Consider the following 27,308-nt stretch of genomic DNA (forward strand, 5'->3'; position numbering starts at 1 on the left):
TGTTTAAGGGTTATATAGTAATTGCTCCAGAGTTCCTTATATTGATGAGGCTAATTGGGCGTGATAGATTGCAAAAAAAGTATGTAGTTATATCGATTTATAAAGCACTGTATTGCTATCTATTTAATTTGAATAGTTTGGTTCAAATTGGTTGTACCCTATACTTGTTGGCATTCGGAGATAGCCTGTAGCAGAGTGTTGACAACAATGCCTGAAATAAACCTCTAAAAATGTATGTACTGTGCTGTGCCCTAATAATATTAGCTAGGCCGTGTGAGTAAATACACACTAGATAGACTAGATAATATTTTCAGTTCCATTCGTTTGTGCCTTGTCTCAAGGCCACGCCCACAACAGGGGAAATATCATGTATATTCATATATACCTAACCTAACCCCACCCACTATAACAGTTTTTCACAGGAACTGAATATTACACAACGCGTATAGCGTTTTTGGAACCATACATCGAGTAAGCAAGGTTTGGGTTAATCAACCTAGAGTTCAGGGTATGTATGACGGTAGGCTTTCTGGAATACCCCCCTGGTCGTGACCGAATCGTTATAGGTTTGCTCAAACGATTCACTGAACGGATTCGACTCAATTGAACAATACGAATCAGACATCGCTTTACATACGGATCCCTGACGAGAGGTCATGACTCATCTGATCGCAAATGTGTCAGACTCAGTTCAGTAAACAGCCAGCATGAATCAAACCCCCTCGCTACATATTTTCGTTTTGAACGCTTTCGTGAAATAAGGTAGGTGGCCTATAGGATATGCTTGGTGAATTTTTAGTGTGAAATTTACGTTGTCACAGTTTTACTTTTAAGATGTTCTTTTAAGATGTTCAATCGAGCGATCCATAGTGTTCAGTCCTGCTGGTGATGCAAGAACACGTCTGTCTGTAACGAGCAGTTTTGCGTCCAATAAAAGACCCCCACACATTGTAGCAAAAATATAGCATCGGAAAGGCGTGAAGATATTACGAACATCGCTGTGGTTAAAGAAAACGTGGCTTTGTGTGAGAGTTTTTCAACGCCACATGGTCTGTCATTGTGGCTTGTGACTTGATTTCTCCAGTCGGCACCCTGAACTTTCTTACTATGAAATTTGAGATTCCGCTCCATTTTGTCTGCCTATGTAACTTTTGTTCATAACTTAGTTATATGCAAGCTATCAGTTATACTTTAAACGTGCTGCAACAAATCATGAGGGGGAAAGTTACACAGTAAGCAGTTTGAGATTATGTAGAAGTCTACTTTATACAAATCAAAGTTCATGTACATTGTTTAAATTAAAGTTTTAAGTATTCTCATGTTTTCTTTTCTCTGTCTCATCTTTTGCACATACTTTTGAAATAGGATTTCTTGGAGCACTTGGCACATTTCACCATGGCACCACATCCGGTGGTTCAGGCAATAATAGACCTCTCTGCTGGAGCTATAGGTAACTTCACATTGCATCATCTCATTTTGGAGGGTCATGCAGGAACATTGTCCTGGGCCCTATGATGATAGAGTTGGACACACTTTATTTCTGCACCACCATCTACAATGTAAACCCTCTCTTTTGTCAGTCCTTATCTGACCTTTGAGCTTGTGTGTTTTTGCTTACCTCTGTAGTTTCACAGCCTAGACCTATTGTCTCAGCAGTCCCTGCACCACACACACACATGCTCTCACACTCATTGACCAGAGCTGTGTTTCCCAAAAGCATCATAAGCCTAAGTAGATCGTAGAACCATTGTCACCAATGGTCTCTACAATCAACTTAGTTCACGATGCTTTTGAGAAACGCAGCCCTGTTCTATTCAGCTTAGATCTTACTAATAAAAGGGTGAGGAAGATTGTAATACATGCTACTGTTTGTGGATTATTTGTAGATCATTCCTTTGTAAATCAGATACTATGTCTCCTTTAAAGGGTTTGTTCTCCCAAAAAATTAAAATTCTGTCATTAATTACTCACCCATATGTCTTTCCAAACCCGTAAGACTTTCATTCATCTTTGGAACTCAAATGAAGATATTTTGGATGAAATCTTAGAGCATCTGTTCCTTCACAGACAGCTACACAACTGACACTTTGACGCTTCAAAAAGTTCAAAAGGAGATCGTAAAACTAATCCATATGAATTGAGTGGTTTAGTCCAAATTTTCTGAAGAGACTCGGATCACTTTATATGATGAAAAGATTGAATTGAGGCTTTTATTGACATATTAAAGGGATAGTTCACTTTAAAATTAAAATTCTGTCATCATTTACTCACCCTCAAGTTGTTTCAAACCTGTATTAATTTATTTCTTCTGCTGAACACAAAGAAAGATATTTTGAAGAATGTCAGTAACCAAACAGTAGTCTGTACCCATTGACTTCCATAGTATTTTTTTTTCCTACTATGGAAGTCAATGGGTACAGAGACTACTGTTTGGTTACTGACATTCTTCAAAATATCTTTCTTTGTGTTCAGCAGAATAAATAAATTAATACAGGTTTGAAACAACTTGAGGGTGAGTAAATGATGACAGAATTTTAATTTTAAAGTGAACTATCCCTTTAACATTGATCAGCAAACATAAACAGAAGCTTTTCCAAACGTGCGAGCACAAACCTCATCGGTTCTTGCGGAAGCTCAAACGGGCTGCGTTACACGAGAATGAATCTCATTTGTTTTCCACACGTCAAGTTAACATACTTATGTTTACCGGTTTAACTAATGTGTGAGTTGATGAATGTTTATATGTGTATAAAAGCCTAAATTCAATCTGTTCATCATATAAAGCAATCATGTCGCTTCAGAAAATTTGGACTAAACCGCTCAATTCACATGGATTAGTTTTACGATCTCTTTATGAAATTTTTGAAGTATCAAAGTGTCAGTTGCATAGCTGTCAGCAGAGGGACAGAAAGCTCTGAAAAAAATGCAAGAAAGAAAAGACCAATCACAAATCAGTATGCAAATAAATGTCAGTAAATGGAGCAATTGCAATACAGCATGCACATTTTTGTGTTCTAAAGATGTCTTACAGGTTTGGAATGACATGAGGGTGAGTAATTAATGACATAATTTTCATTTTTGGGTGAACTATCCCTTTAACACTTTATTTCATTATGTAATTTTAAACCATGGGATCAAAGTTATAATGCTAAAATAGTACCAATTACAACCCAATTAAAATCATTATAGAAATATATTTGTTTGTCTATTGCTCTTTTTTTTTTTTTTGCTGTTACAAAAGGGTACGGAAGGGTAAATATGTCATTCCTACAGTCCATTTTTAATTTTTTTAATTAACAAGAGAAAAAAAATATATCTTTCTGTTCTCGCTCTTCTTTTTCTGCTTTAGGGGGCACAGCTTGTGTATTTAGTGGTCAACCTTTGGACACGGCTAAAGTGAAAATGCAGACATTCCCCACTTTGTACAGAGGCTTTGTGCACTGCTTTGTGTCAACATACAGACAGGTGGGCCTTCAAGGGCTGTATCAAGGTACCTCGCCAGCCCTCATGGCCAACATCGCGGAGAACTCTGTGCTCTTCATGTGCTACGGCTTTTGCCAAGAGGTGGTGCGCTACATCTCTGGTCAGGAGAAAGGGGCTGTGCTCAGGCAAGTTCTATCTGTGTGTCACAAATAGTACATTTACATTTATGCATTTTGGCAGCTGCCGGTACGGTACCGAAAGCAACTTAGATTGCATTGAAGTTTATCACTTCATGCATTCCCTGCATGAAATTTGGTGTTGCTAGTGCCATGCTCTACTGTTTGAGCTATAGGAATAGTATGTAGTATAGTTGCCAAAAAACAAATGCATGAAATAAATATAAATAAATGCTTCTAAAATAGCCTCTTTAAATTTTTTTTACTTGAATTGATAAGTGATGCAGAGACGGTTAAGGTGTGTGTGTGTGTTTTTATAATTTCCTCTTTGCTAATAAAGTTGTCACTGAGGTGTACATGGTGTTCACTTTAAATTTTAGAGGAATTTCATAATATTTAGTTTTTCATACACAATACTGTTATGATTATTATTTTATGAAATTATACTATTTAAAATAACTTTTCTATATGAATATATTATAAAATGTGAAATATTCCTGTGATGGCAAAGCTGAATTTTCAGCAGCCGTTACTCCAGTCTACAGTGTCACATGATCCTTCAGAAATCATTCTAATATTCTGATTTGATACTCAATTATCAGTGTTGGAAACCATTGTGCTGCTTAATATTTTTTTACGATCCATTGATAAAAAAAAAAGTTAAAAAGAACAGCATTTATTCTAAATAGTAATCTTTTCTAACAATAAAAATCCTTACCATCACTTTTTATCAATTAACACATCCTTGCTGAATAAAAGTGTTAATTTCTTTCAGAAAAGAAAAAATAATTGCTGACCCAAACTTTTGAACGGTAGTGTATATTGTTACAAGAGATTTCTATTTTAAATAAATGCTGTTCTTTTTTAACTTTATTAATCAAAGACACCTAAAAAAAAAAGTTATAAAAAAAAGAAGTCCCAATTTTATACATTTAAAATTTTCCATGCATTTCCATTGTGTACAGTGACGTGCAGAAAGCGTGCGCAGGCTCTGTGGCCTCTATTTTCTCCTCTCTGGTCTTATGTCCCACTGAGCTGGTGAAGTGCCGACTGCAGGCTATGCATGAGATGGCCTCCTCCGGCAAGATCGCCCAAGCTCAGAAGTAAAGATTGAGCTTTCCTTTCTACGGATACTGTGCACATATTTTTCCATATTATATTCCATATATATATATTACTCATGATGATATTGTTTATCTCCTGTCTCATTATATCTGTCTGTGTTTTCAGCACAGTTTGGTCGGTGACAAAGTCCATCATGCATAATGAGGGTCCTGCAGGGTTCTTCCAGGGTTTAATCCCCACTATTGCCCGTGAGGTGCCTGGATATTTCTGTTTCTTTGGAGCATACGAGCTCAGTCGCTCTCTCTTTGCTGAGTACATGCACTGCGCCAAGGATGACATTGGTATGGAAACCGCTGTAGTTACAGTTTCTACATTTTATCTCTAAAGTTACCTTATCTAAAAATATTGACAACATGATGACTAACGGCATACTTTGTTTCTCATTCATTGATTGGGCTGGTATTTTCTGGTGTGTACTTTATGAAGTGGCATACCTGAGTCAGTCATTAAGAGGAGGAGGACAAACATTAAAATCAGTCTGTAAACAATGATCTCTTTGTTTTAAATAGAGTTTTAAATGTATAAACTCTGCATTCAGTATATTCTGGTCGATGGCGACAGGAATGTTAATGTTAAATATCATAACGTTCAGAACGTCGGCTGTAGGCGTCCCTTCTTTAAAGTAAAAAGCCAGTATATACACTACCCCTAAAAAGTTTGGGGTCAGTAAGTTTTGTTTTAAAGAATTTAAAGGGCACCTATTATGACATTTAAAATGTTCCTAATGTTGTTGTGGGAGTCCCCAACAACAGTTTTACATGCATGCAATGACAAAAAACACTTTTGTTTTCGTATAATATGCATTTATTTTTACCTGATTTGCTCACCGACTCCCAAATGATTCGTTCAACGACTCGTTTTTCAAACCCCTCCTTTGCGCGACGCTAATCTGCGTTGATTGGTCAGATGACCCAGCAGTGTTTACAGAGATAATACTTATTTTTAACACGGAGTGCAATGATGCTTTTATCAATTAAATTGTATTATAATAATGATTATAGTCCACTGCTTTATAGTTTGTAGTAAAAAACGAAAAATAAGATAAAGAATTTAATGTTATGTTAGCGAGCATAGCCCAGAGTTCATATTGTAAAAGCACAATCAGTCTTTGTTTGCATTAGCCCAATGCATAAACATAACGTTTTTACAACAAAAAAAAATGCAGTTACGTTACTAGGTATTACTCTATTCTTTAGACAACTCCGAAAACAACGACAAACACTTCACATATCTCAATACAATTGTCATTGAAGACCTAGAAGCTAAACGGTGCTTACACAACAAACAAAATAATTATTAAGCATGCTACATAAAATATAAAAGCAAAAATTATTAATAACACTTACAGGTTGTGATACGGAGGAGGAAGCTGATGCAAATACACTTGGAACTGAACCTTCCTTCAATATCAGTCAGCTCGCGAATCCAAGTTTGATTGCATTTAAAAAGCAATCGTCTTCAAAATGACGCGAACAAAGCACAAGGCTCGGACTATTCTGTGGTATAGTGAATTGTAGCCACTTAGTCTTCAAATGCTCCTCCTTGGGCAGATGAAAAAAGTTTGCTTTTGAGCCGCACTTCAGAACACAGCATCTCGTCGCCATGATATTTTCCCCTGGCCTTGGAGCGCAATAAGTGGGCGTATCGTATTCAAATAACTTGACAAGTTGACGTCATCTAGTCAGAGAAAAAGCTTCGGTCTTCTAACGATTCATAAAAATGACTCAGAGTCGACTCTCACTTTTGAAAGACAATAACTTTATATACGGTGCACTTTCATATTTCAAACTTTGCAGGATGTTTTTGTTCACTTAGATCTATGTTACACACTACATGAAAGGTAAATTTCAAAATTCCATAATAGGTGCCCTTTAATACTTTAGTAAATATGCATTAAATTGATCAAAAGGGACAGTAAAAAATGTAGCCTATAATTGATTGTAGGTACAAAAAAGATTTCTATTTCAAATAAAAGTTTTTTTTTTTAACTGTATTCAGAATACTGAAAAACAGTGTATCACACAAATATTAGAATGATTTCTGAAGGATCATGTGATACTGAAGACTGATTCAGCTTTGCCCTCACAGGAAAATAAAATATGTATTTTAAAATATATTCAAATAGAAAACGTTTTTTTTAAGTTTTAATAATATTTCTCAACATTACTGTTACTGTCCAGTCTGGGTGATCATAAGAGACTGCGAATTTTAACTGCTGAACCCTGAACTTTTGAACTGTAGTACTCCAGTTTCTTGTGTTTGCATCTCTCTGCTCATGTTTTTAATGTGCAGTGCTAATTTTATTACAAAAACTTGTCTGATACACTGTACACTATACACTGATACCTACTACTGCTAATTATTGATAGAAGTGATAATAACAACATATATATATATATATAGTATATAGAAATGAGAAAAAACTAAATGTGTGTTGTCAAATATAGACATACATTATAAAAACGTCACAAGGCTAAATGTGTTAACATTTTAAGAGGAACGCTAAGCAAACATATTAGTTTTACATTATTTGAAACTGCTACAGCAACAGGGAAGATGCCTGCACATTAATTTGTATTATTTTAACGTTTTGTTTAGATTTTTACCTAAAACCTACCCCATTCAAACTGTAATACTCACAAATATGGACATGTCAACATTCAAGCATTTAATGCTTAAACAGCTTATCCTTTTACAGCTGATTTAGTTCACAAACCACTGATAGTCATGACATGATTTTCATTTACAATAATAAATCCTAAAATAAAACCTTGTGTGCGCGCCACAAGTCGTGCGTACACTCAAGCTCCGAGGATCTTGGCTAATTTTGTGTCAGACTTGTGAATTCAGTGAATTGTTAACTGAAGACTCGCTCTGACCGGATCATTTGAGTCAGTGAGTTGTAAGATGCAATCGGATCGGTCTAATTCACGAATGAATCGTTCAGTGCGATTTGCGAATCGATTTAGCAGGTTAATTGAAAAGAATCAACTTGTTCACCAAATTGGACACTGCTATCATGTCCTGGAGCGTGTGACGTTTTCTTCAAATCAAAATAACGAGTAAATGTAGTGGAGTAAAAATAGCGATATTCTTCAGAATGTAGTGAAGTAAAAGTTTCCAAAAATACAAATACTCAGATAGTACTTGATAAATGTACTTAAGTATAGTATCAAAGTAAAAATACTTTATTACTGGTAAAGTGCGTGGCATATATTCTGAGATGTGACGTGTCCATGTATGATGAGCTGGTGTGTCTGTGTGTTGTAGGTGTAGCCCCCATTGTGTTCAGTGGAGGTTTAGGAGGAGCTTGTCTCTGGCTTGTGGTTTACCCAATGGACTGTGTTAAATCCAGGATACAGGTCATGTCAATGACAAGCAGGCAGTCTGGCTTCTTTAAGACTTTCATGCATATCTTCAGAACGGAAGGTAAGAGAAAGATAGATGTGTTTTAGGACATACCTTTGTTTATACCTAGGTTATATACCTGTGTTTTAGTATGCTACATATTATTATGTAATAACATTACACAACTATTTAAATCTGTTTTAAATGCATTACCCGAAACCCCCATTTGACTTTGTTTTTGTCTCCTCATTTTCAGGTGTAAGGGCTCTATATTCTGGCTTGACTCCCACAATGATCCGTACGTTTCCGGCCAATGGTGCTTTGTTTTTAGGTTATGAAGCCAGCCGCAAAATCATGATGGCCCAGTTTGACAGCTGACCCCTTACTAACAGTACACATTCTTTTCTCTCGTTGGGTTGTAGCGTTTTTTAATTGTGTGATGTAAAAATCTACAGCACAATGTTAACAAATTGATCTTTACTGTAAAGTGTTACCATTATTATCATTTTAATCATTATTAGTTTACTTCTTGGGCAGCAAAAAAAGTGGTCTCCATTGTGCTAGTAACGCTAGTCCCATCATCCCTACTATTTGCATTTGGAACCCTGTAGTCCACATACATTCAATTTGCAGTACATTTTACCTCGCTGTAATTTTGCCATTTTCTTGCATCTAAAGGTCCTGTGGAATATACTGAAACTATGCAATTAACTTTTAAACACTAATAGACAAAAGTAACATTTGAGATTAAACCTGAATGACAAGACTGCTAACTGTCTATCTAATTGTGGATTTAGGATTACACTTTGTAGTCTGTATTTATTTTGTTCAGTCAAGATCTGTATTCTTTGTATGTTTGTATTTTGTTGTGTTTGAGATGAGGTGAGAATGCCTTGTTCATAATTTAAAGTGTTTCATTAGTGTATTCATAGATGGGTTCAAAAGTCTGAAACAACCTTGTGAAAAGGCTTCTAGATTGCATTTTTTAAACATTTTATATAAATATTTTCATTAAAATCATTTATTAGAATGCGTCTCATTTTTGCTTCATTTACAGTAGTGACCAATGTTACAAATTTGGTTAATGATCTAGATCTGGCTAATCATGTTTATATTTCTTTTTACTTATTAAATGCTTAAATATGAATATAAAATATGAATCGCAAATGATCAGTGTGGTCTCAGACTTTGGACCCCACTATATGTAGGTCTTTGTTTGTCAGCCTATGCTTGTTACATTAAAACATTTACACAGTAGACAGACCCAACCTACATCCATCTTTCAAAACATTTAAAACTACTGATAACCAGTACAGTATTACATTTTTATATTCTATGTTTGAAGAACCCTAACCCCCTTTACAAAATTGAATTGCACATGTGTATTTGACTTATTTTAAATGTTTTTAAGTGGTTTTTGAATTAACATACATTTCTGGAGATAATTAAATTGCATAATATGAAATGTGGATTAAAGTCACATTCCCCACATTGTGTAACCGTTTGGATGTTTATTTTATTTTCAGTATGTTTATTTAATTTCTAAACTATAAAAATACAGATAGATACAAAACAAATGCTATGTCATTAATTAAATACTTTTCCTTTAAAATAGTATTCAATCTGGAAGTCGTTATACATAAGCTGTTACTTGAAAAAAGTATTAAACCAAAACATCAGCAAAAAACTTCAAACGGTGAACGTGACAACAAGATTAGTGTACACACAGAAAGTAGAAATAAAGCTCTATTTCAATGTTTAGAGTGCATCTTCCACAAGAGGGCGCTCTTGTTGTTTACTGATCAGGAGGCTGGGATGTGGATATGATCTCCCTGGCATCTGGAGCAGTGAGGGCTTACAGCGGCTAAAAAACATGGAAGAAAGTGTAAGACAATGCACAAAGTACAATCTCAATAGCGCTTTTATGCTCTTAAGCTTTATTAATTACATTATTAAGGTGAAAGAAAGAACAAACGGCCAGTCAAGCCTTTAGAAGACATGGAATCGGTCTGAAATTAAAGGTAGCCTATAGCGATAGTAAGATTTTGTCATTTACTTTTGCTGAACACAAAAAATATATATTTTGAAGAATTTTGGTAACCACACAGTTGACTTCCATAGTAGAAAAAAAAAACTGGAAGTCAATGGCTTAAGTCAACTGTCTGGTTACCAAGATTCTTCAAAATATCTTCTTTTGTGTTCAACAGAAGAAATGGTCTCATAAAGGTTTGGAACAACTTGAGGTGAGTAGCCTAAATGATGACAGAATTTTAATTTTTGGGAGAACTCTCCCTTTAATAGGGGTTATAGCTCTGTTTAGTGTTACCTGTTGGGTGTGAACAATTAAATCATATAATTTAATTTAATTAAAGAGCAGAGTTCTGGTATTAATAGAAAGGAAATTAAATAAAGCATAACAAATGGCTAATTCAGCATAAAATGCGGCTAATGCTGCTTAAATGAATTTTAATTTATTTTAAATACGGTGGGGTTTAGAAGCATGAGACAACCTTGTGAAAATTATTGTATAGCCTATATGTTTTTTTATTAATATAATTGTGTATTTTTTACATTTAATATAAACTGATAGTTAGTCCCCTGTTTGCTTTTAACAGTAGCCTTTAAGCTGCATGAACTCCAAGTCCATCTTTGATGAACTCCACAATTTGAGCTCCACAGAGCATTGCGCTCACAAGGACATCTGAGTTCAACGTGATCAAATTTATTTACTGGATTACTGACCTGGAAGTACTGGAGAATCTTACATATTCATTATTCTTATTCATGTTACTTCTTAAAATGTCCTTGTTTTAAATGTTTTAAAAGATCATAAACCTATAAACCTAAAGGCTTAAACCTAGTCCCAGAGTAAAATGCACATTTGAGCTGTTTTAACTGGAGGCAACTTGCACAGACATATCTTACAATATGTCAGTATCATTGTTTTGTCTATGCACATCAGTAATGTTTTTTTTCTAAGGCACATTTATAAAAGGTACTTAAATGTCCTAATTGAACTAAGGCCCAATCCTGGTTTAAGCCCTGTCTGTAAAACCATGCCTAAACCTTGTAAATCTTGAAGCATCACGTTGGTAGGCCACCTTTTTTGATTGAACAAAGATCGCAGGGGATACATATATCACAAAACAACACTTAAGAAGACAGGATAAGAAACTTGAGGTAGAGCAAGGAAATAAAGTACATTTTCAAACAAGATATGTTGGTAGGCTACTATTTTACAGTTTTCTAATTGGTCAGTCACGAGTCGATATTCAGTGTTCTGATATTTTTTACTGTTCACCATTGTCAAAAGTGTATTTTAAAATGATTTTTTTTTTTCACTCAGAGGTATTACAATTAGATTTTGCCACAACTTCGAGTATTCCTCATTCACCAATTTATTTCTCAAATGGCGCCTCTCACCCCTTTCTCTTTGCAGGTTCCACAGAGGCAGCCGAATAGGCCGTTGATCACCTGTATGGCACAGAGGACGAGTTGCACTGCGCTGGTCACCAGCAGTGTGGAGAACAGACCCACATTAAACTCCACCACATTGTTTGGCTCAATGCATTTTCCCCACGTGCTACGGTCCTTAAGGTAACTCTCGCTTCTAAGAGATATAGACAATAATATTTAAACAGAAAAATGTGTAATCGCATGCTTTACAGTACTGAGATGTATCTCTTACCCGTTTTTAAAGGGAGTTCCCCAAATGAAAATTATATTTCTACAGTATGGTCCATTGATTAGACCCATCAGAGCCACTACGAAACTATAAAGGGCGCCAGCTACACCCACTGCTGAAAATAAAATGGACAGGAACATCTGAAATGGAAAACGATTCATGAGAATGATTTAATTATTGCAAGCAAGAAAATTTATTTATATAGCACTAGTTATACATCGAAGCAATTCAATGTGCTTTACAAAGAAAAGAAAAAAAATTAAAAAACATCATAATAATACAAGTTACAAAAGAATACATATAAAGATTAAAAATGAGATAAAAACATATCTATAAGGTTAAACAGGTTTAGTGCACGTGAAAAAATAAATGTTTTTAACCTGGAATTAAAAATCGATATTGGTCAAAAGCTTGGAATAATTACATTTTTCCATGTTTTTGAAATAAGTCCCTTATGCTTACCCAAGGCTGCATTTATTTGATTTTAAAAAATACAGCTAAAAATAACAAATTCAGCCTTGGTAAAGCATGCAAGATTTATTTCAAAAATATGAAAAATATTTATTCTTAATATTATATTTAATTATTTCAAACTTTTGTCTGGTAGTGTAAATACACTTGAATTAAATACAGTTTGTGTCTATAATGCCTACTTCGGTTTTTAATCATTTTAAAAGTAGTGGGCAGTCAGTGTACACACAACCCCATCACACAACAACCTGCCTGAAAACTCCTACACATCTGTCACCATTCAATGAGGTTGTCAGCCAGTGATTCCTGTTCTTACAAGTCACAAAATGCAAATATTCGCAAAAAGACACAATGAGGGTATGTTTTTCAAGCCACATGTCAGGCTCATGAGTCACATCTTTATAGATTTTTTTTCTTTCTTCACAACAGAGGACCGCCTGTGTATTTTCGAACAGGTCTGTACTTCATTCTGTCCAGCACATGACAAATGATGTACATCACATGAACTTAGTTACATTCTAAATACATTTGGTTTGTCATGAATAGATTTTAAAGTCGTTTGACTTGTAGATGTAGGTCTTTGCCCAAGCAACTTACAAGGGTTACGTGTTTTCGGATGTGGTTTTCTTGTTCTTTGTAATGTTACTTTAATTCTATATTTTGGGTATTTCCTGTTCTATTTTGTGCTAAGTCTTAACACCTGTTTCTCATGTGTAAGTCGATACGCTTGTTGGCCGGTTGTTCAATACTCCTGTTGTTCACATTGTGCATGTATGTGACCCTCTTTTTTTTTTTATTAGGGCCCACGACTTTTTATATGGTTTTATATGGCTCTTTAGTGCACCCCTTTTCACCCACAATAACCAAACTTCATACACTTATAGATCTCATCTTTTGATGGTTAAGACTTTGGTTTAGATGATGGTTTTTATTTTATTTTTTTGTTTAAAATGTTGTTGAATCTTCTGGCTCAACTAACTGGGAAACAATATCCAATGTGTGTGTGTGTGTGTGTGTGTGTGTGTGTGTGTGTGTGTGTGTGTGTGTGTGTGTGTGTGTGTGTGTGTGTGTGTGTGTGTGTGTGTGTGTGTGTGTGTGTGTGTGTGTGTGTGTGTGTGTGTGTGTGTGTGTGTGTGTGTGTGTGTGTGTGTGTGTGTGCGTGCGTGAAAGAGGGAGAGTCTATTTTATATTCTTGATGGTTTTTAGAGTTTATAGAGTTGAACTCTTTGCTGTGTGGATAGGCAACATCAGTCCTTAGAAGGGTCACTGTCCAGCAGAGTTTAGCTCCAACCCTGAAAAAAAAACCTCTCCTGCCTGTAGCGTTAGTAATCCGGAAGACATTGTTTAACTTGTCCAGGTAAGGGTTGGAGCTGAACTCTGCAGGACAGGAACGACGTTGCCTATCCCTGACTTAGGATCAGTTCTATCAGTTTTAATGACAAAATAAAAGCATAGAAACCATTTATTTGTAGTGCACTGACAACATAGTTTTATATAACTATAATAATAAGGTTAATCAATTATTTAAAAAAAACGTGAGATAAATACTTACGGACTTACAAAATTTTGAGCTGCAAATGATAACCACACTCATTTGGCATATTCAAATGATTTTGACATAGTTCTTTTACATTTACCCGCTTTAAATGCACATTGCCAGCCATGCACAGTTGTGTCCGGGTAGCGGAGCGCCAGGGTTTGGGCCCGTCATCACTGCTTGCAGCTACATTTTTAGATTAGGTTTGTTTAGAATAAAATCTCTGCACTTGGGTTTCTAAATATTCTGAATATGGAAGCGTTTTAAATGTTTTATCCCCAAACAGATTTACTTCGATTTTATGCCAGGGGTGCACAATCCTGTTCCTGGAGATCTACCTGAAGAGTTCAGATCCAACCCTGATCATGAATTAATGACCTGGTTCAGTTGTGTTTGATCAGGGTTGGAACTTTGCTGGAAGGTAGATCTCCTGGAACAGGATTTGGCACCCTTGCAATTAAAGTGACAAATGCATCCCTTCTCATGAGCTTGTAAAGGTCTAGTGGACAATCCTCTTCATAATTTAATTTCTAAAGGATTGTAGATATTTATAAACTGAAACTAAAGATTTTGTTGGTGGCAGGATTGCTCACTCACCCCACAGCGATTAGCACAGCAACCCTGCTTTCCAGTCAGGTGAATGTGAAATGCTGGAATCAACACCTGGAGGACAGAAAGGGCAGTGTGTTTAATCATTTTTGTCATTTGATACTTTTTGGATTGATTCTAACACACAATAAATGCATTTTGAACATTCATGTTTCAAGGTCACCCAGTTTACAATAGATTAACTTTGATTCGCACCATAATACCTTATAAGGAGAATCACACTCTTTGACTCATAAAGATAGGCATTACGCATGAAACATCTCATGTTATCTCATCTTTATATTATCTCATGGTTTCTTTTAGACCAAGCCAAAATCTTTTCTTTGCATTCCTTTTTTTTTTCTTACATTCCTTTCCCAAATCAAATTAAGACTCTGCATATTCTCACAAAGGCAGCTTATCTGTTGTAAACATGTGACTGACAAGCTCCAAACTAAACTGAGAAGCATTTACACTATATATATGCAGGCTATGATAGAGATAGAATTTATACATAGTTTACAATTAAACATAACTACTCACCATTATACCCCCTCCAACCAGTCCTCCCATGTATTTGACCTCCTCTGTAATTTGTTTGTTCTGCGCGTACTTTACATCCCAGCCAGGAAAAAACAGCATAATATTACAGATTATGGAGATGAGCGCTAACGGGTACAGACTTGTCCCGACGCAAAACGCACATTTTCCTGTACACATGCTGCGAGGTGGGTGTTAATCCTGGAGTCAGAGAATAACGGCTGTAATCTGTACAGTATTTGATATAAAAATCTCCTAGATAAAAGCACTTGATGAAAGGTTTGGTCGTTGCCTCTGAGTCTCGTACACACCCGAAGTCTCAAAGTTGTGTGTCTGCCAGAGTGCAGTGTTTTTATAAATACTGCTGGTCATTTATTATTGAGTTAAGATAAGACCAGCCCATGGAATCAAGTTCCTCTAACCACACCCTTTCTGGAGAATATTTGACTAAATATTACAATATAAAAATATATTGTTTTATGTCCTCTTGTTTTTGAGAGACTTGTGATAGTTAACATTTCAACTGAAGGAAACGATATATCGGGAATCACACAGACTTGTTTTTTAACAAACAAAAAAGGACTTTATAGCTTTTAAAACAACCACCATCAAACATTAAAAACTACAGTATATATTATACCCATATTTAGACAAATCTATGTTTATATGCATTTCATTAAAAAAAATTATCATTAAAAAGATTTAGAAATGTCTCTCTGGTTGTCATAACAAACAGTACATAATCATTTGGTTGCATCCTGAGATCTGACATGGAAGAAAGGATGAACTGTGGGGAAATGTGTGTGTGGGATGTGTGTGTTGTATTGACTAATAATGTTTGAACAGGGTGCTATAAACCAAAATGCATCGTGGGACTTTGGACTCTCTCCACAGTGAGACAAAAACACCATGGTAGTGAGTGACACTGTAAAACAAACAGCGTTATCTAAAAATCTATCCATGTCATTTTCTTTGCCAAAAGATGAATTATTAAACGACAGTTGCCCAGTACCCAGCCTATGCATTTATAACATTTACTGATTCTGCTGTTTTAACTCTGTTTTATTTTACTCAAGAAAGTTCCCACACTTTTGAACATTTTGTGCTAATATTTCCATTAAAGGATTTAAACAAATTTGCAATGACTGATAATAAACAGATTTTGTTTGTCACACAGTGCGAGTTCGTTTTTGATGTTCGGCAGAGTTTATGTTTGAGAAGAGGTGCAGTCATGGTTTATGGACACACTACATGAACACACATCTCCTTTAAAGGCTTTTCCTGTTTACATAACCCCTAACCCCAGTATACTAAAACATACCGACTAACACACACCCTTTTAGGCAAACCATGGTCAACGAGATTGCGACTTCGCATTTGGGATTGATATAGCCGTCTTCACAAGCATTCTTTAAACTATTAGCAATCAGTGGATCATCAGTGGGAGTGTCTTTAACCCCAGCCAACTTTACAAAACATTGTAGTAACTTCCCATGTAAAAAAAAAAAGGTTGTTTCATCTGATATTTACCTCTCCGGCATCCAATGAGCACTAGTGGTTAGGTGTTTATACCCCATAGCATACCCTTGTTTTGAAGTGTTTTAAATAGTTTACTTAGGATCAGACAAAGAATAACACTCTTCAGGGTTAAAAGAAAATGAACCAATAAATATTAAAATGCCCTCTTATCTTGGCATCTTATCTCAGTATTCTTTCATGATTTCATTTTTTACGTGATAGTCAAATGAAATGCTTCCATTGGCATCACATACACAATTCCCACAAATTTGCTCAATCAGATTAGCATGACAGTAATAATCCTCATCCACATCCTCAGGTTCCCTCATACTTAGCTTGTAGTCAATTCAGAAAATAAAAACAATTCACATTCACAATTCACAAAAATACACATTTAGATGGTGTTTGTTTTAAGTCTACTACCCTCCGTCTGTTTGCATCTGATTTCCTCTAAATTAACCAAAACAAGCGAATCTGGGAAAATTTCAGGGGAAAATACTTTAAGTCATTAACTGCAGTTAATGACTTATCCCCATGGGGAAGTTAATATGCTTTAGTTATTTCGTTTATTCTATTCACCTGCGGTGCCTTGTCAAATGCAAATTATCGCATTTTAATTATAACGCCTTTGCTTATCAATGTGGTGATTGTGATGGCATTATTAGAATATATATATATATATATATATTTATACATATCATTTATTTAAAAAAGGATGTATATTGTATTGAATTTAATTAATAGTGTAACTATACCTAACTGCTCTTACTATTTTTTTGGTATAGGTATTTGGTATATAAATAAAAACTCAATGTTTTGAGAAACAAATACATTTTTCACCCTTGCATTGGAGTTTCTTTTGTAAATATATACTGAATATGCATGCAAGTCAAGTCCCCTCTGTTTCTAAAGTGCTTTTACGATACAAATTGTTTCAAAGTGGCTTCAAAATATAGTAACAAATTCAAATTCTGCTCTAAAGCAGTTTTAACAGCTAATAGTGTCATTATTCAGCTCAAGTCAGTTCAGTGTTGATTCAGTTCAAAGACTGTAAAATTAATCAATTGTGCATACATACTGTATACAGTGTATTTGTGCACATACATGTATGTGTGACAAACGGCTGTGCACTCCTCTGAACACTGAACAAGCAAAAGACACAAGCATGACAAGATAGTGGTGTTTTAAATTTGTTCACATCCTTGTGTGACGTGTTTTTGGCTAACCATTTGGTGGTTTGTGTGTAGAATTACTGTACAAAACTTTTTTTTTTTTTTAGAAGAGTTACTATGCAATAGTTTTGGATGAAGTGTTTGCTTTCGCAAAAGATCTGTGATGTTTTGCATGCTGTGTGCATGTTTTGTGGCTTGTGTGCCGTTTCAGAAATTGTGTGTAGCAATACATTTTTTTTAAATAAAAATGTAATATGCATGCACCAAAAATCATCAACTGAAATTTGTGAGACTAAGCAAAGCATTGAAAGAGATTTTAAAACAAAAAAAATATTGTAATGTTGTATTAATAAATCAGCATCATGAAAGTTAATACACCAGCAACACAAGCCAAACATAAACATCTCCATCATGAGAAATTTACTGATTAGCACGATTATTGCCTTGTGTAGCCTATTATTTTTTCGAGAATAAATGGAAACTTTTCTAAAATAGCTGTAGAACAGTGGCAAATTGAAAAGAATGTAAATGGCCCCTTACCTGGGCCAAAAAGCTTTTCTTCAGAATGTACAAATTACATCTGATATCATATCAGTTGTTTTTAAAGTATCATTCGTGTAAAAGTTAACATTGACAATATAGGGAATAGTGACCCTTTTCACATTTCCGGGTTTCTCATTCTAGCAAACTGCTCTTATATTTGTACCATATGTTTCTATAGCAGGAACAGTCAGAGCAGTAGTGTGCATAGGGTAGTGTGCGGTTCTTAATTCGTAATTCAGTTCCTAATTCTGTGAGTGGCGAGCGCCCCCTGTATGAACACAAATGTCAGTGCCGCTGGCTCTGCATGTGATATAGGCTACTGATGATAATAAAAGCATAGAAATGTGGAAATACATAAACATTTCGTCTGTGAACTGAACAGGCTTTGGTTATTATTATATAATTTATTTGCATTATAACACTTCTAGGAAAGGGAGCTTTAAAAACATAAGCTCTAAATCTAGACATGCACGCCCCTCTAAAACTTAAACATCATTGGTGAGGCTTGCTTTGCCGTCAAACTAGAGGCAGTTTTGGATTTTAGCAAATAAGACTTTTGTTATGAACTAGTTCAAAAAAGATTCTGCTCAGACGTTACAAAAAGACGACAAAAAAGAACGTTAGATGGCTAGCTAGTTAAGCTATGTGAAGAGGAATCTGTCAATTCACTGAATTCTCCGTTCTGAAGATTTGGGTTGGGATAAACGACCACCGACAGGAATACATGAACTATGGACACGTCTGACCAAGGGACGATGCCTCCGTTGAAAGAATTTTTGCTAACTTTCTTCATGCCAGAAAAATGTTATGACCACTTTTTCATTTACTTCAACTTTTTACACGGTGAGAGACAGCTTTATTTCGAATAAACGTGTGAAAATGTTAGTGAATAGCCTACATCTAAACATGTCCTAAACAATATACTAAACAAATTCATTTATAATGCGTAGCATGTTTAACATAGCCTACTGAATGACAGATGACTTGTTTAATGATAATGTGTTTCACTGACAGATATTCAGTGTCCAGTGTGTGTTTGGCCTGTAGACATGATCATTATTTACTGTGCACTGTGTATTATTCTCTAGTACCTTGCCTGAAGATTATCATGAGAAAGACTATGGGAATATTGATTTTGATGGGAATTGTTATTGGTAAGTAAGTAGTAGTCTATTTGACATCAGTCCTGCATATTTCATATAATCCAGAGTTGTAATAATTACTTAATATTTTCTCAGCCCTATCTGTTGACACTGTGTTGTGTGTGTATCTGCTTCTTCCTAGGGTTATTATAGTTAATTAAAACTAAATCAAAACAATATGTATATAGACAAAAACTACTAAAATTACAAAAACACACAACAAATTATTAAAACTAAAATGAAAACAGAAAATGTAAAAAAACGTATTCAAAATATTAATAAAATAACATTTTAATTTCTTTCCACAGCTCCTCTGCCTCAGATCTGGAAAATTATTTGGTCTGGAAGTTCTAATGGACTGTGTCTGACATCCATTTTTCTGGAGCTGTTGGCCATCTCTTCTCATGCAGCTTTCTGCTACACTCAAAAATATCCTATTGGGTTAGATGCTAAATACTGTGTAGAGAAGATTGTGCTAAGTGTGTGTATGCAGTCATGCTAAGACTGTGTGTGTGTGTGTGTGTGTGTGTGTGTGTGTGTGTGTGTGTGTGTGTGTGTGTGTGTGTGTGTGTGTGTGTGTGTGTGTGCAGAGCCTGGGGGGAAAGTTTGTTTGGACTGATCCAGATTGCTGTCCTGGCTTTGCTCATCCAGCACTACCGAGGGAAAACCATAAAAGGTTAGAAAAAGAAGGCTTAAACCATATGGAGAGAATTTCCTTTTTCATAATCTAATGTTTGTTTGGGTTTTTCATGCAGGTATATATTTTCTTGCTCTATACTGTGGCTTTATGTTCCTCCTGACCTCACCTTTGACCCCTGTGTCAGTGGTTTGGACCCTGTATGAGTGGAATGTGCTGTTGGTTATTGCTGGAAAGGTGAGACAGGACTTTGTACCTCAAACCCCCATTTTTCTCCATGTGTACATTTTCTGTATAAAAAAACAAACAATTATTTTTATTTTTTTATGTTGTGTGTGTTCAGTTCTTCCAGGCAGGCAGTAACTTTAAATGTGGACACACAGGACAGCTGTCTGCACTCTCAGTTTTCCTGGCCTTTCTTGGCTCTCTGGGGCGTATCTTCAGTTCCCTGCAGGTGCGCGCACACACACACACACACACACACACACACACACACACACACACACACACACACACACACACACACACACACACACACACACACACACACACTCACTCACTCACTCACTCACTCACTCACTCACTCACTCACTCACTCACTCACTCACTCACTCACTCACTCACTCACTCTCACTCACTCACTCACTCACACACACACACACACACACACACACACACACACACACACACTCTCTCTCTCTCTCTCGCTCTCTCTCTCTCTCACACACACACATACACACACTCGTTTAGGACAGGAATTGTAATGTAAAGGAAACAAGGGTTGGTTGTCACACATGTATATTGTTTCAAGGTCTATATCTTACTGTGGTTTTGAGTTAATGTCCTATTACACAAATGTTTACATTTTTACTATGGCTGTTGAGTGAACAAGTGAACACAATAAAAAAAACTCTGGCATACATTAAAATAGTGGTCAACAATATAACGAAGGTAGATTTCTCATAATTAGAGAGTTTTTTACTGTCTATAGACGGCATGAAAGGAAAATTTACCCTTATTTTTTAATGCACATTTTAGATCTTATTGAGAATTCATCCATGCATATGTTTAAAAAAAACTTTTGACATTGTAATTTTTAATTCAAATATTTTAACTTAATCACAGATCTCTCTCTGGTAACATGTTTTCTGGACTTCTTCTTTAATTATTCAGCCAATTAATAGAACCAAGTATTCCACCCTACATTTTTTTGTATAATCTTTTTTGATAGTACATTTCAATATGGACGTCACAATAAGTAAGAAAAAGATCTGTCACTACTTACTTTCCATTGCAACTACGAAAACCTAATGCTAACAGCTTCCATTATGAAACTTACGCTGTAGTGTAACAACATGCTCTGGTATTGGAGCACAAAAGATCAGTGTTTAATGATCAGTGTCTTTTTTTTTCTGGGCAATAATAGTAGAAATGTTTGATAGCTTTTTAAGCCAAGACCTTAAAACATGTTTCCATACAGATAATAAATGTACTTATTTAAATATCCACACATTAGTATATGTTAATATTACCCTTACCCATTATAACTATAATATCTTTTTTCACATCTCTAATCACTCACTCTCTCTCTCTCTCTCTTTCTGAAGGACACAGGCCTATCTCTCTCGAGTCAGATGCATGCACTGGCCTGTTGTGGCAGTGGGCTGATGCTAGCACAGGTCCTGATGTACTGGAATAAATGCATGACAAACCGCGAGAAAGAAGGGCAAGTGCAGAAAGACAAGGCTGAATAAAAGAGGTAAAATAAACTCTTCATGTATGCAGAACGTATCCTAGTGTCCCCTATAGTACAGTATGTTTTGGAGGGCTAATTCACTGAATGTCTCCAAAAATCATTGTGAAATCTAATTGTTTTATATCCATTAAACCTCTTGTCATATAGCAATATCATATACGTGTCAAAGCCTGCTAGTGCATGGTGAAGTCCAGTTGAATTTTTGGTTACCCAAAGAGATCACAATTCCATTTATTGAATGAGTTGTGTGGCAAAGGGAAGAGTGTTTCAGCTGCCCGGACTATCAGGACTATTGAACCCCTTTCTGATGGTAATCAATTGTATGTGTTTAGTTTGGGCTTTATTATAAACCACAAACTCCAAACCTAAAACAAATTAGGTTAATTCCGCAAAATCTGAATATTTGGCTTACATGTGAACACTAATCAAACTATATTTATCTGCTTGCGCAAATGCTGCACTTCAGTTAATTGTCAATGACGTGAATAGATGAATAGGGTCGTGTGATCCATCTCTGTTAGAAAGTGATACCAACCAATTACAAACAGAGCAAGCCAAACCAATTTTTTCTTTTTCAAATGAAGCTAAAAATAGGACTCATTTAGCATTTTGTTTAAAGATGAGACAATTTGAATGCTTTTCAAGTCAGCCTCTGTGTGGCAGTAGTAATGAACGCGTGTGCTTGTGAAGATTGCAAAAAGGCACCACTAGGTGGCAGAGGAGTAGTTTTTACTCTTCTATCATGGCGTATTATTGAGTTTCTACTCTTCATACAATTCTCTAGTACAGTAAATATATGTTGTTCTTTATTTTTTCAGATCTGTTTTTCTGTCACTTGGTCAGGTATATTCTGACTTGGATTTACATCTCAGATTGTGCATTTGCACTCCTGGAAAAAAGAGGTTGTGAATCATCCAATGTCTCATGAAATGTTTGTACTTTCACTTTTCAGTCTCGAGATGTGATTTCATTTCATTTTGAAATTTTCATTTCATTATGCTATACTCTACACATATTCAGAAATCTTTTTCTGTAATAAAATATGTTTCTAATGTTGTTAAAGCTACTATAACATGTTGTTTTTTCCTTTTACATAATCAGTTTTTTTTTTTACTCATGTTGGGTGAAAGTATCTTGGGGATTAGTAGTGAAGTCAACAAGTAGTTTAAAGGTATTGAGATGACAGACGGCATGTCCCCCGGTGTTGCTTAGGCGCTGTGTTGACGCTGTGGTGTGGTTTGTTTGTTGGGTCTGGTTGTGTAGTCTTGGCTCTGTCTGCTTTGTGGGAGGTCTTCTTTGCGGGGCTGTGTGTTTCCGGAGCAATGAAAACTCGCTGAAACATGAGTCATAAAGCGTCTGTGCATGCGTGTGGTTCGCTCCTTATCTACCTGTCTGACAGACCTCAATCTACCATCATAATGATCTAATCTGTGTGTCTGTGTGGAAACGCCACACCGTGCGTGTGTGTTTGTTTGCCCTGCCCATGAGGGTCTGAAAGAATCGTGTGTGTTTGTGTGAGAGGACTTGAAAGAGTTATGTTGAAAACAAAGTGATTAACTTGTGTATTTCATACTTACAATTTTTACATGCGTTTTTACACAAGTTTTCGAGATTTTGATTGTGTGTCTGTATTATCGGATCACTTTGATGTGTGTTGTTTGGTTGTGTCTGATAAGCAGCCCATTCTTCCGTATATCTTAAGAATGAGCTCATGGTGTTTGGTGAGTATTTCTCTCTGTGTGGGCCGCACTCGAGTGGCTTGTAGCTGATGATACAGATCCGACTGTAGATAGGCATTCACGGTGTTCTGAAATTTGGACAAACATGAACAATTAAAAATTATGAATGAGTGCAGATGAAGTAAACCTCATTTAGATAGGGGTGTTTCAGGCACTTTTATGTGCCGGGGTTGATTTTTGTTTTTAATGAACAGATTTCAATTCATTTTCTTTGTGAATGTGAAGTTCACATTAAAACTGTCTGGAACTTTTTGCCATGTCTTTTAGCATTTCATTTTTTGCTACGTTAAAATGCTTTTCATTAATACATTTTATTGTTTTACCTTTGTCCCAGACCCTATAGAAAATCTATAAATAAATCTATTGTACCCTATAAACATTAGCTAAATACATCCATTTAAAACATTACTGATTTTATATAAAACCATTTTTACCTCAATTATGATTATGTTGTGTCATATTTTCTTCATGACCAACAATTTTGCGCCCCAAAAAAGTTTTTGTAAAAGTTATTATACATGTTTACCAAAGACGACAAAAGTATGAGAGAAAAGCATGGCAAAGATGAAATAAGAGACATGATGTGCAGATTATTACAGTATGTATAATTTTCAAGCTGTAATTTTGACATATTTTGCTAAATTATAAAATACTAGCTATGAAATTAGGCTTAAAGGAGTCAGCCATTTTATTCTAACAATTGATTTTTTTTTTTAAAACAGCATGTCAAATATGGCTGTGGTTGACTTTCAGAAAAATTCCCCTGTGGTGTGTATATATAAAAATATATATTATGCACCGTTAAACATTTTTAGTAGACAATTACAATGAACCAGTGAGAGTGTAAAAATTGTTTAAAAGTTTAGTTTCTTGGTCCACCTGGCCAAAAGTGCCCCAAGTTGCCCCAAAGTACACTTTGAGTAAAGTGTAAATACACTTTTCAGAGATCAGATTGCTAGACTAAAGCATGGCTCTCTCTCTCTCTCTCTCTCTCTCTCCCTCCCTCTCCTTCTCTCTCTCTCTCTCTCTCTCTCTCTCTCTCTCTCTCTCTTTCTCTCTCTTTGTCCTCCTCTCTGTCTCTCTTCATCCACCATGCAAGAGCAGCTGCAGTGGATCAATACTCCGATCTGAGTGTTGTAATCCTTCTGCAGTTCAGTGCAGCATGTCAAAACACTCTCCTTCTCCTCAGTTTCTCCTGTGAGCTCACAAAGATGTTGTGCTTACCAAAAATAGTACCCTGACTTTAAAAAATGAAATTACATATTGTTTACATGTTCAAACAAAGCGTGTGCGAGAGTGAGCAAGTTTAAGAAAGATAGAAAATGAAAGGTGTGGAAAGGTCATCTGTCACCCATCATACCCATCATGCAATGGTTCTTGAATTTTTATTCCCGTCTGGTTGGATTCACATAAAATCAGTGAAAGGAATCCAGTTTATCAAGCAGATTTAGTTCTTAAAAATTTAGCAGACAGGTTCATCCACATATATACTGTGTGGTGCTTTATTAAACTCTCTCTTGCAAACCGAAACACTTTAATCACCTGCCAGTATACCATTTCATAGTGTTTTATGGTATTGCTTTGCAATTTTGAAATACAGTGAAATAATGTTCGAATTTTTCATTTTGTCGTCCTTCATTTTAAATGCTCAAGCTCTTACAGCAGGACGGATTCTGAAAGAGGATTGTTCTTGTGGCTTAGCAACTGCAATGTTTGTACTGGATTTTTTGGAAAGTTGTATTCTACTGTCTGAAAACAAAACAGGTTTCAATAACTCTAAATTTGTTCACCTTGGTCCATTTATGTACATAATAAAGAGTATAAACTATATAAAATTGCATTTTTGTAAGATATGTCAACATTTGAATCGCTTTAAAGTAATTTTTGTTGTATCATTAGATATTCAAGTAAGTTGAAACCTAATACTTACATTTTAAAGATTAATCCTGCAATTTCTCTCAAAAAAAATACTGTGGTTATCAGCGTGCAATGAATTCTGGGGTAGACTATAGGCCAAGAAGGATCTCTGTTGTATCCTTCATTGACCGGGAAACAAAGGCCGCATTTTGAGGCCGCATTGAAGGAATTGGGACTTCGAATTGGGACAGTCTTCGCCGCGCTGCTGTGGCGCAATCTGCCTCCGAAGGATGCAGACTTTGACAGCTATAGTTATCGTGCTTGGTGTGAACGGGCCTTTGGCTGATAATAAAGTTTTATACAATTGTGTCTAAATAAAGTCAAAAGAAAACACTAACGACAAACACCAACCATTTTGCAAGTGAATATAGGCATTGCAACGTTATGATCTATACAGTATGAAAAATGGAAAATCTTTTTGTGGTTTGGGTAAGATTACATTTAACAGTGTTATTAAGGAAATCTATGTAAAAGCAGAGGAAATATGCATGTACAAATAAATATACAACATCAACTAATACGGATCAGTTCAAAAATATTCAATATCCAACTATATCTGATATTGTACCAATATATCGGGCATCTTCTCAAATGAGGATATCTGAAGAAAGTCACTGCCTATTGAAGTCAAGATTGATTCAAATTTACTGGATAGAAGAAACAATGTGTCACACGTGTGGCAGTTTGTGTTGATCTATTTTAAGATAGTTATAGTTCTATAAATGTTAATATGTTGAAAAAGGTGAGCTGATGATAATATCAGCGCTTGCGTGATTATAACCGAGATGATTGATGCAAAGTTGAAATAATTGACATGTTTCTGGTGACTCACTAACAGTAGCTGCGCTGTATGATGTTAGTTAAGACAATCGTGACGATATTCTGCTCATTAGTTTTTTCGTCAGTCATCAGGTTCATTTTTCTTGCACAATTGGGTGGCAAATGTTTGTTATATAACTCTCCCACAAATGAGCACCACACCTCAATCTGACTTCTGCACAGACAAACCTGCTCTACTTCTCTCTCTCTCTCGCCTTTTTTTGAGCATGTAAGTCAACCATAATAATGTTTTAGGTGGCATTCAAGCAGGCAGCAGTGCATAAGTATGCAGTTGGTCCTGCTCTCTGTTTGTAGCTCTGAACTGGAGCATAGCAACCATGTCCCATCCAGCCTCAAAACACGCATTAGAGCCAAACTTAGATCCTTACTGCCTAGTTAAAAACTTTATCTGGTAACTTTATCATGCTGAATATTTATTATTCTGAAAAAACATAAACCATGGTAAACGTATTCTGAAAAAGACAAAACACAATTTGTGAAAATTGAGGTATAATCGAAAAATCTCTATGAGATGTCCTACAGACGGATTGACTCAACATTGCTCAGATTCAGAGGAAACTGATATAAAATCAGTTCAAAAAGACTTTGAAGCCAGTTTTCTCAGTTACTGTGTTTATTTTTTGTCATGATTCATCAGAAATGAAAGAGTTATATATTGATGGTTAATGTTTGGAATAATTACGTTGTTTAATGTTTAAAGTCTCTCATGCTCACTAAGGCTGAATTTATACGGTAAAAACAGGAATATTTTGAAATATTATTACATTTTAAAATGGTTCTTATTATTAATATAATCAATGGTGAAAGCATTACTACTGAACATTTTTGTGGAAATCGTGATATATTTTTCAGGATTTTTTGGTGAATATTAAAGTTCAAAATTTGAAATAGAAATTATTACATTATAAATGTCTTTACTGTTGCAACTTAATGCATCCTTGTTGAATAGAAGTATTGATTTCTATTTATTTATTTTTATGGTACAAACAACTTGGTTAAGTATCACAATTTCCACAAAAATATTAAGCAGCTCAACTGTTTTCAACATTGATAATAATAAGAAATGTATCTTGAGCACCAAATCAGCAAAATGATTTCTGAAGGATCATTAGACACTGAATTATAGTAATGGCTGTTAAAATGAAAAATGT

The 27,308-nt window shown here is 35.4% G+C and overlaps 3 protein-coding genes across 4 annotated transcripts; 2 read left to right on the top strand and 1 right to left on the bottom strand.

Moving 5' to 3' along the window:
• The first annotated feature begins 398 nt into the window (after nt 1-398).
• On the top strand, nt 399-9,192 carry slc25a15b (solute carrier family 25 member 15b). 2 transcript variants are annotated; one of them, XM_079607622.1, is made up of 7 exons: nt 399-762; nt 1,366-1,450; nt 3,350-3,608; nt 4,565-4,702; nt 4,830-5,005; nt 7,995-8,153; nt 8,329-9,192. In XM_079607622.1, the coding sequence occupies exons 2-7, from the start codon at nt 1,396-1,398 to the stop codon at nt 8,448-8,450; spliced, it is 909 nt and encodes a 302-aa protein (XP_079463748.1). In that variant the 5' UTR covers nt 399-762; nt 1,366-1,395; the 3' UTR covers nt 8,451-9,192. The 2 variants fall into 2 exon arrangements, with proteins under 2 accessions (XP_079463748.1, XP_079463749.1); XM_079607623.1 differs by having other exon boundaries at nt 755-1,232.
• Nucleotides 9,193-9,565: 373 nt separating this feature from the next.
• tm4sf21a (transmembrane 4 L six family member 21a) lies at nt 9,566-15,241 on the bottom strand. The gene is made up of 5 exons (XM_079607624.1): nt 14,897-15,241; nt 14,363-14,428; nt 11,761-11,897; nt 11,496-11,682; nt 9,566-9,936 (listed from the first exon to the last, which is right to left on the bottom strand). Exons 1-5 carry the CDS (start codon nt 15,071-15,073, stop codon nt 9,928-9,930), a joined length of 576 nt encoding a protein of 191 aa, XP_079463750.1. The 5' UTR covers nt 15,074-15,241; the 3' UTR covers nt 9,566-9,927.
• Nucleotides 15,242-18,359: 3,118 nt separating this feature from the next.
• mpdu1a (mannose-P-dolichol utilization defect 1a) lies at nt 18,360-23,836 on the top strand. The gene is made up of 8 exons (XM_079607625.1): nt 18,360-18,969; nt 19,215-19,280; nt 19,577-19,709; nt 19,859-19,944; nt 20,024-20,142; nt 20,249-20,359; nt 21,513-21,664; nt 22,480-23,836. Exons 1-7 carry the CDS (start codon nt 18,858-18,860, stop codon nt 21,657-21,659), a joined length of 774 nt encoding a protein of 257 aa, XP_079463751.1. The 5' UTR covers nt 18,360-18,857; the 3' UTR covers nt 21,660-21,664; nt 22,480-23,836.
• Nucleotides 23,837-27,308: the final 3,472 nt, after the last annotated feature.

Source organism: Phoxinus phoxinus, assembly GCF_949152265.1.
Source record: "Phoxinus phoxinus genome assembly, chromosome: 3".
NCBI lineage: Eukaryota > Metazoa > Chordata > Actinopteri > Cypriniformes > Leuciscidae > Phoxinus > Phoxinus phoxinus.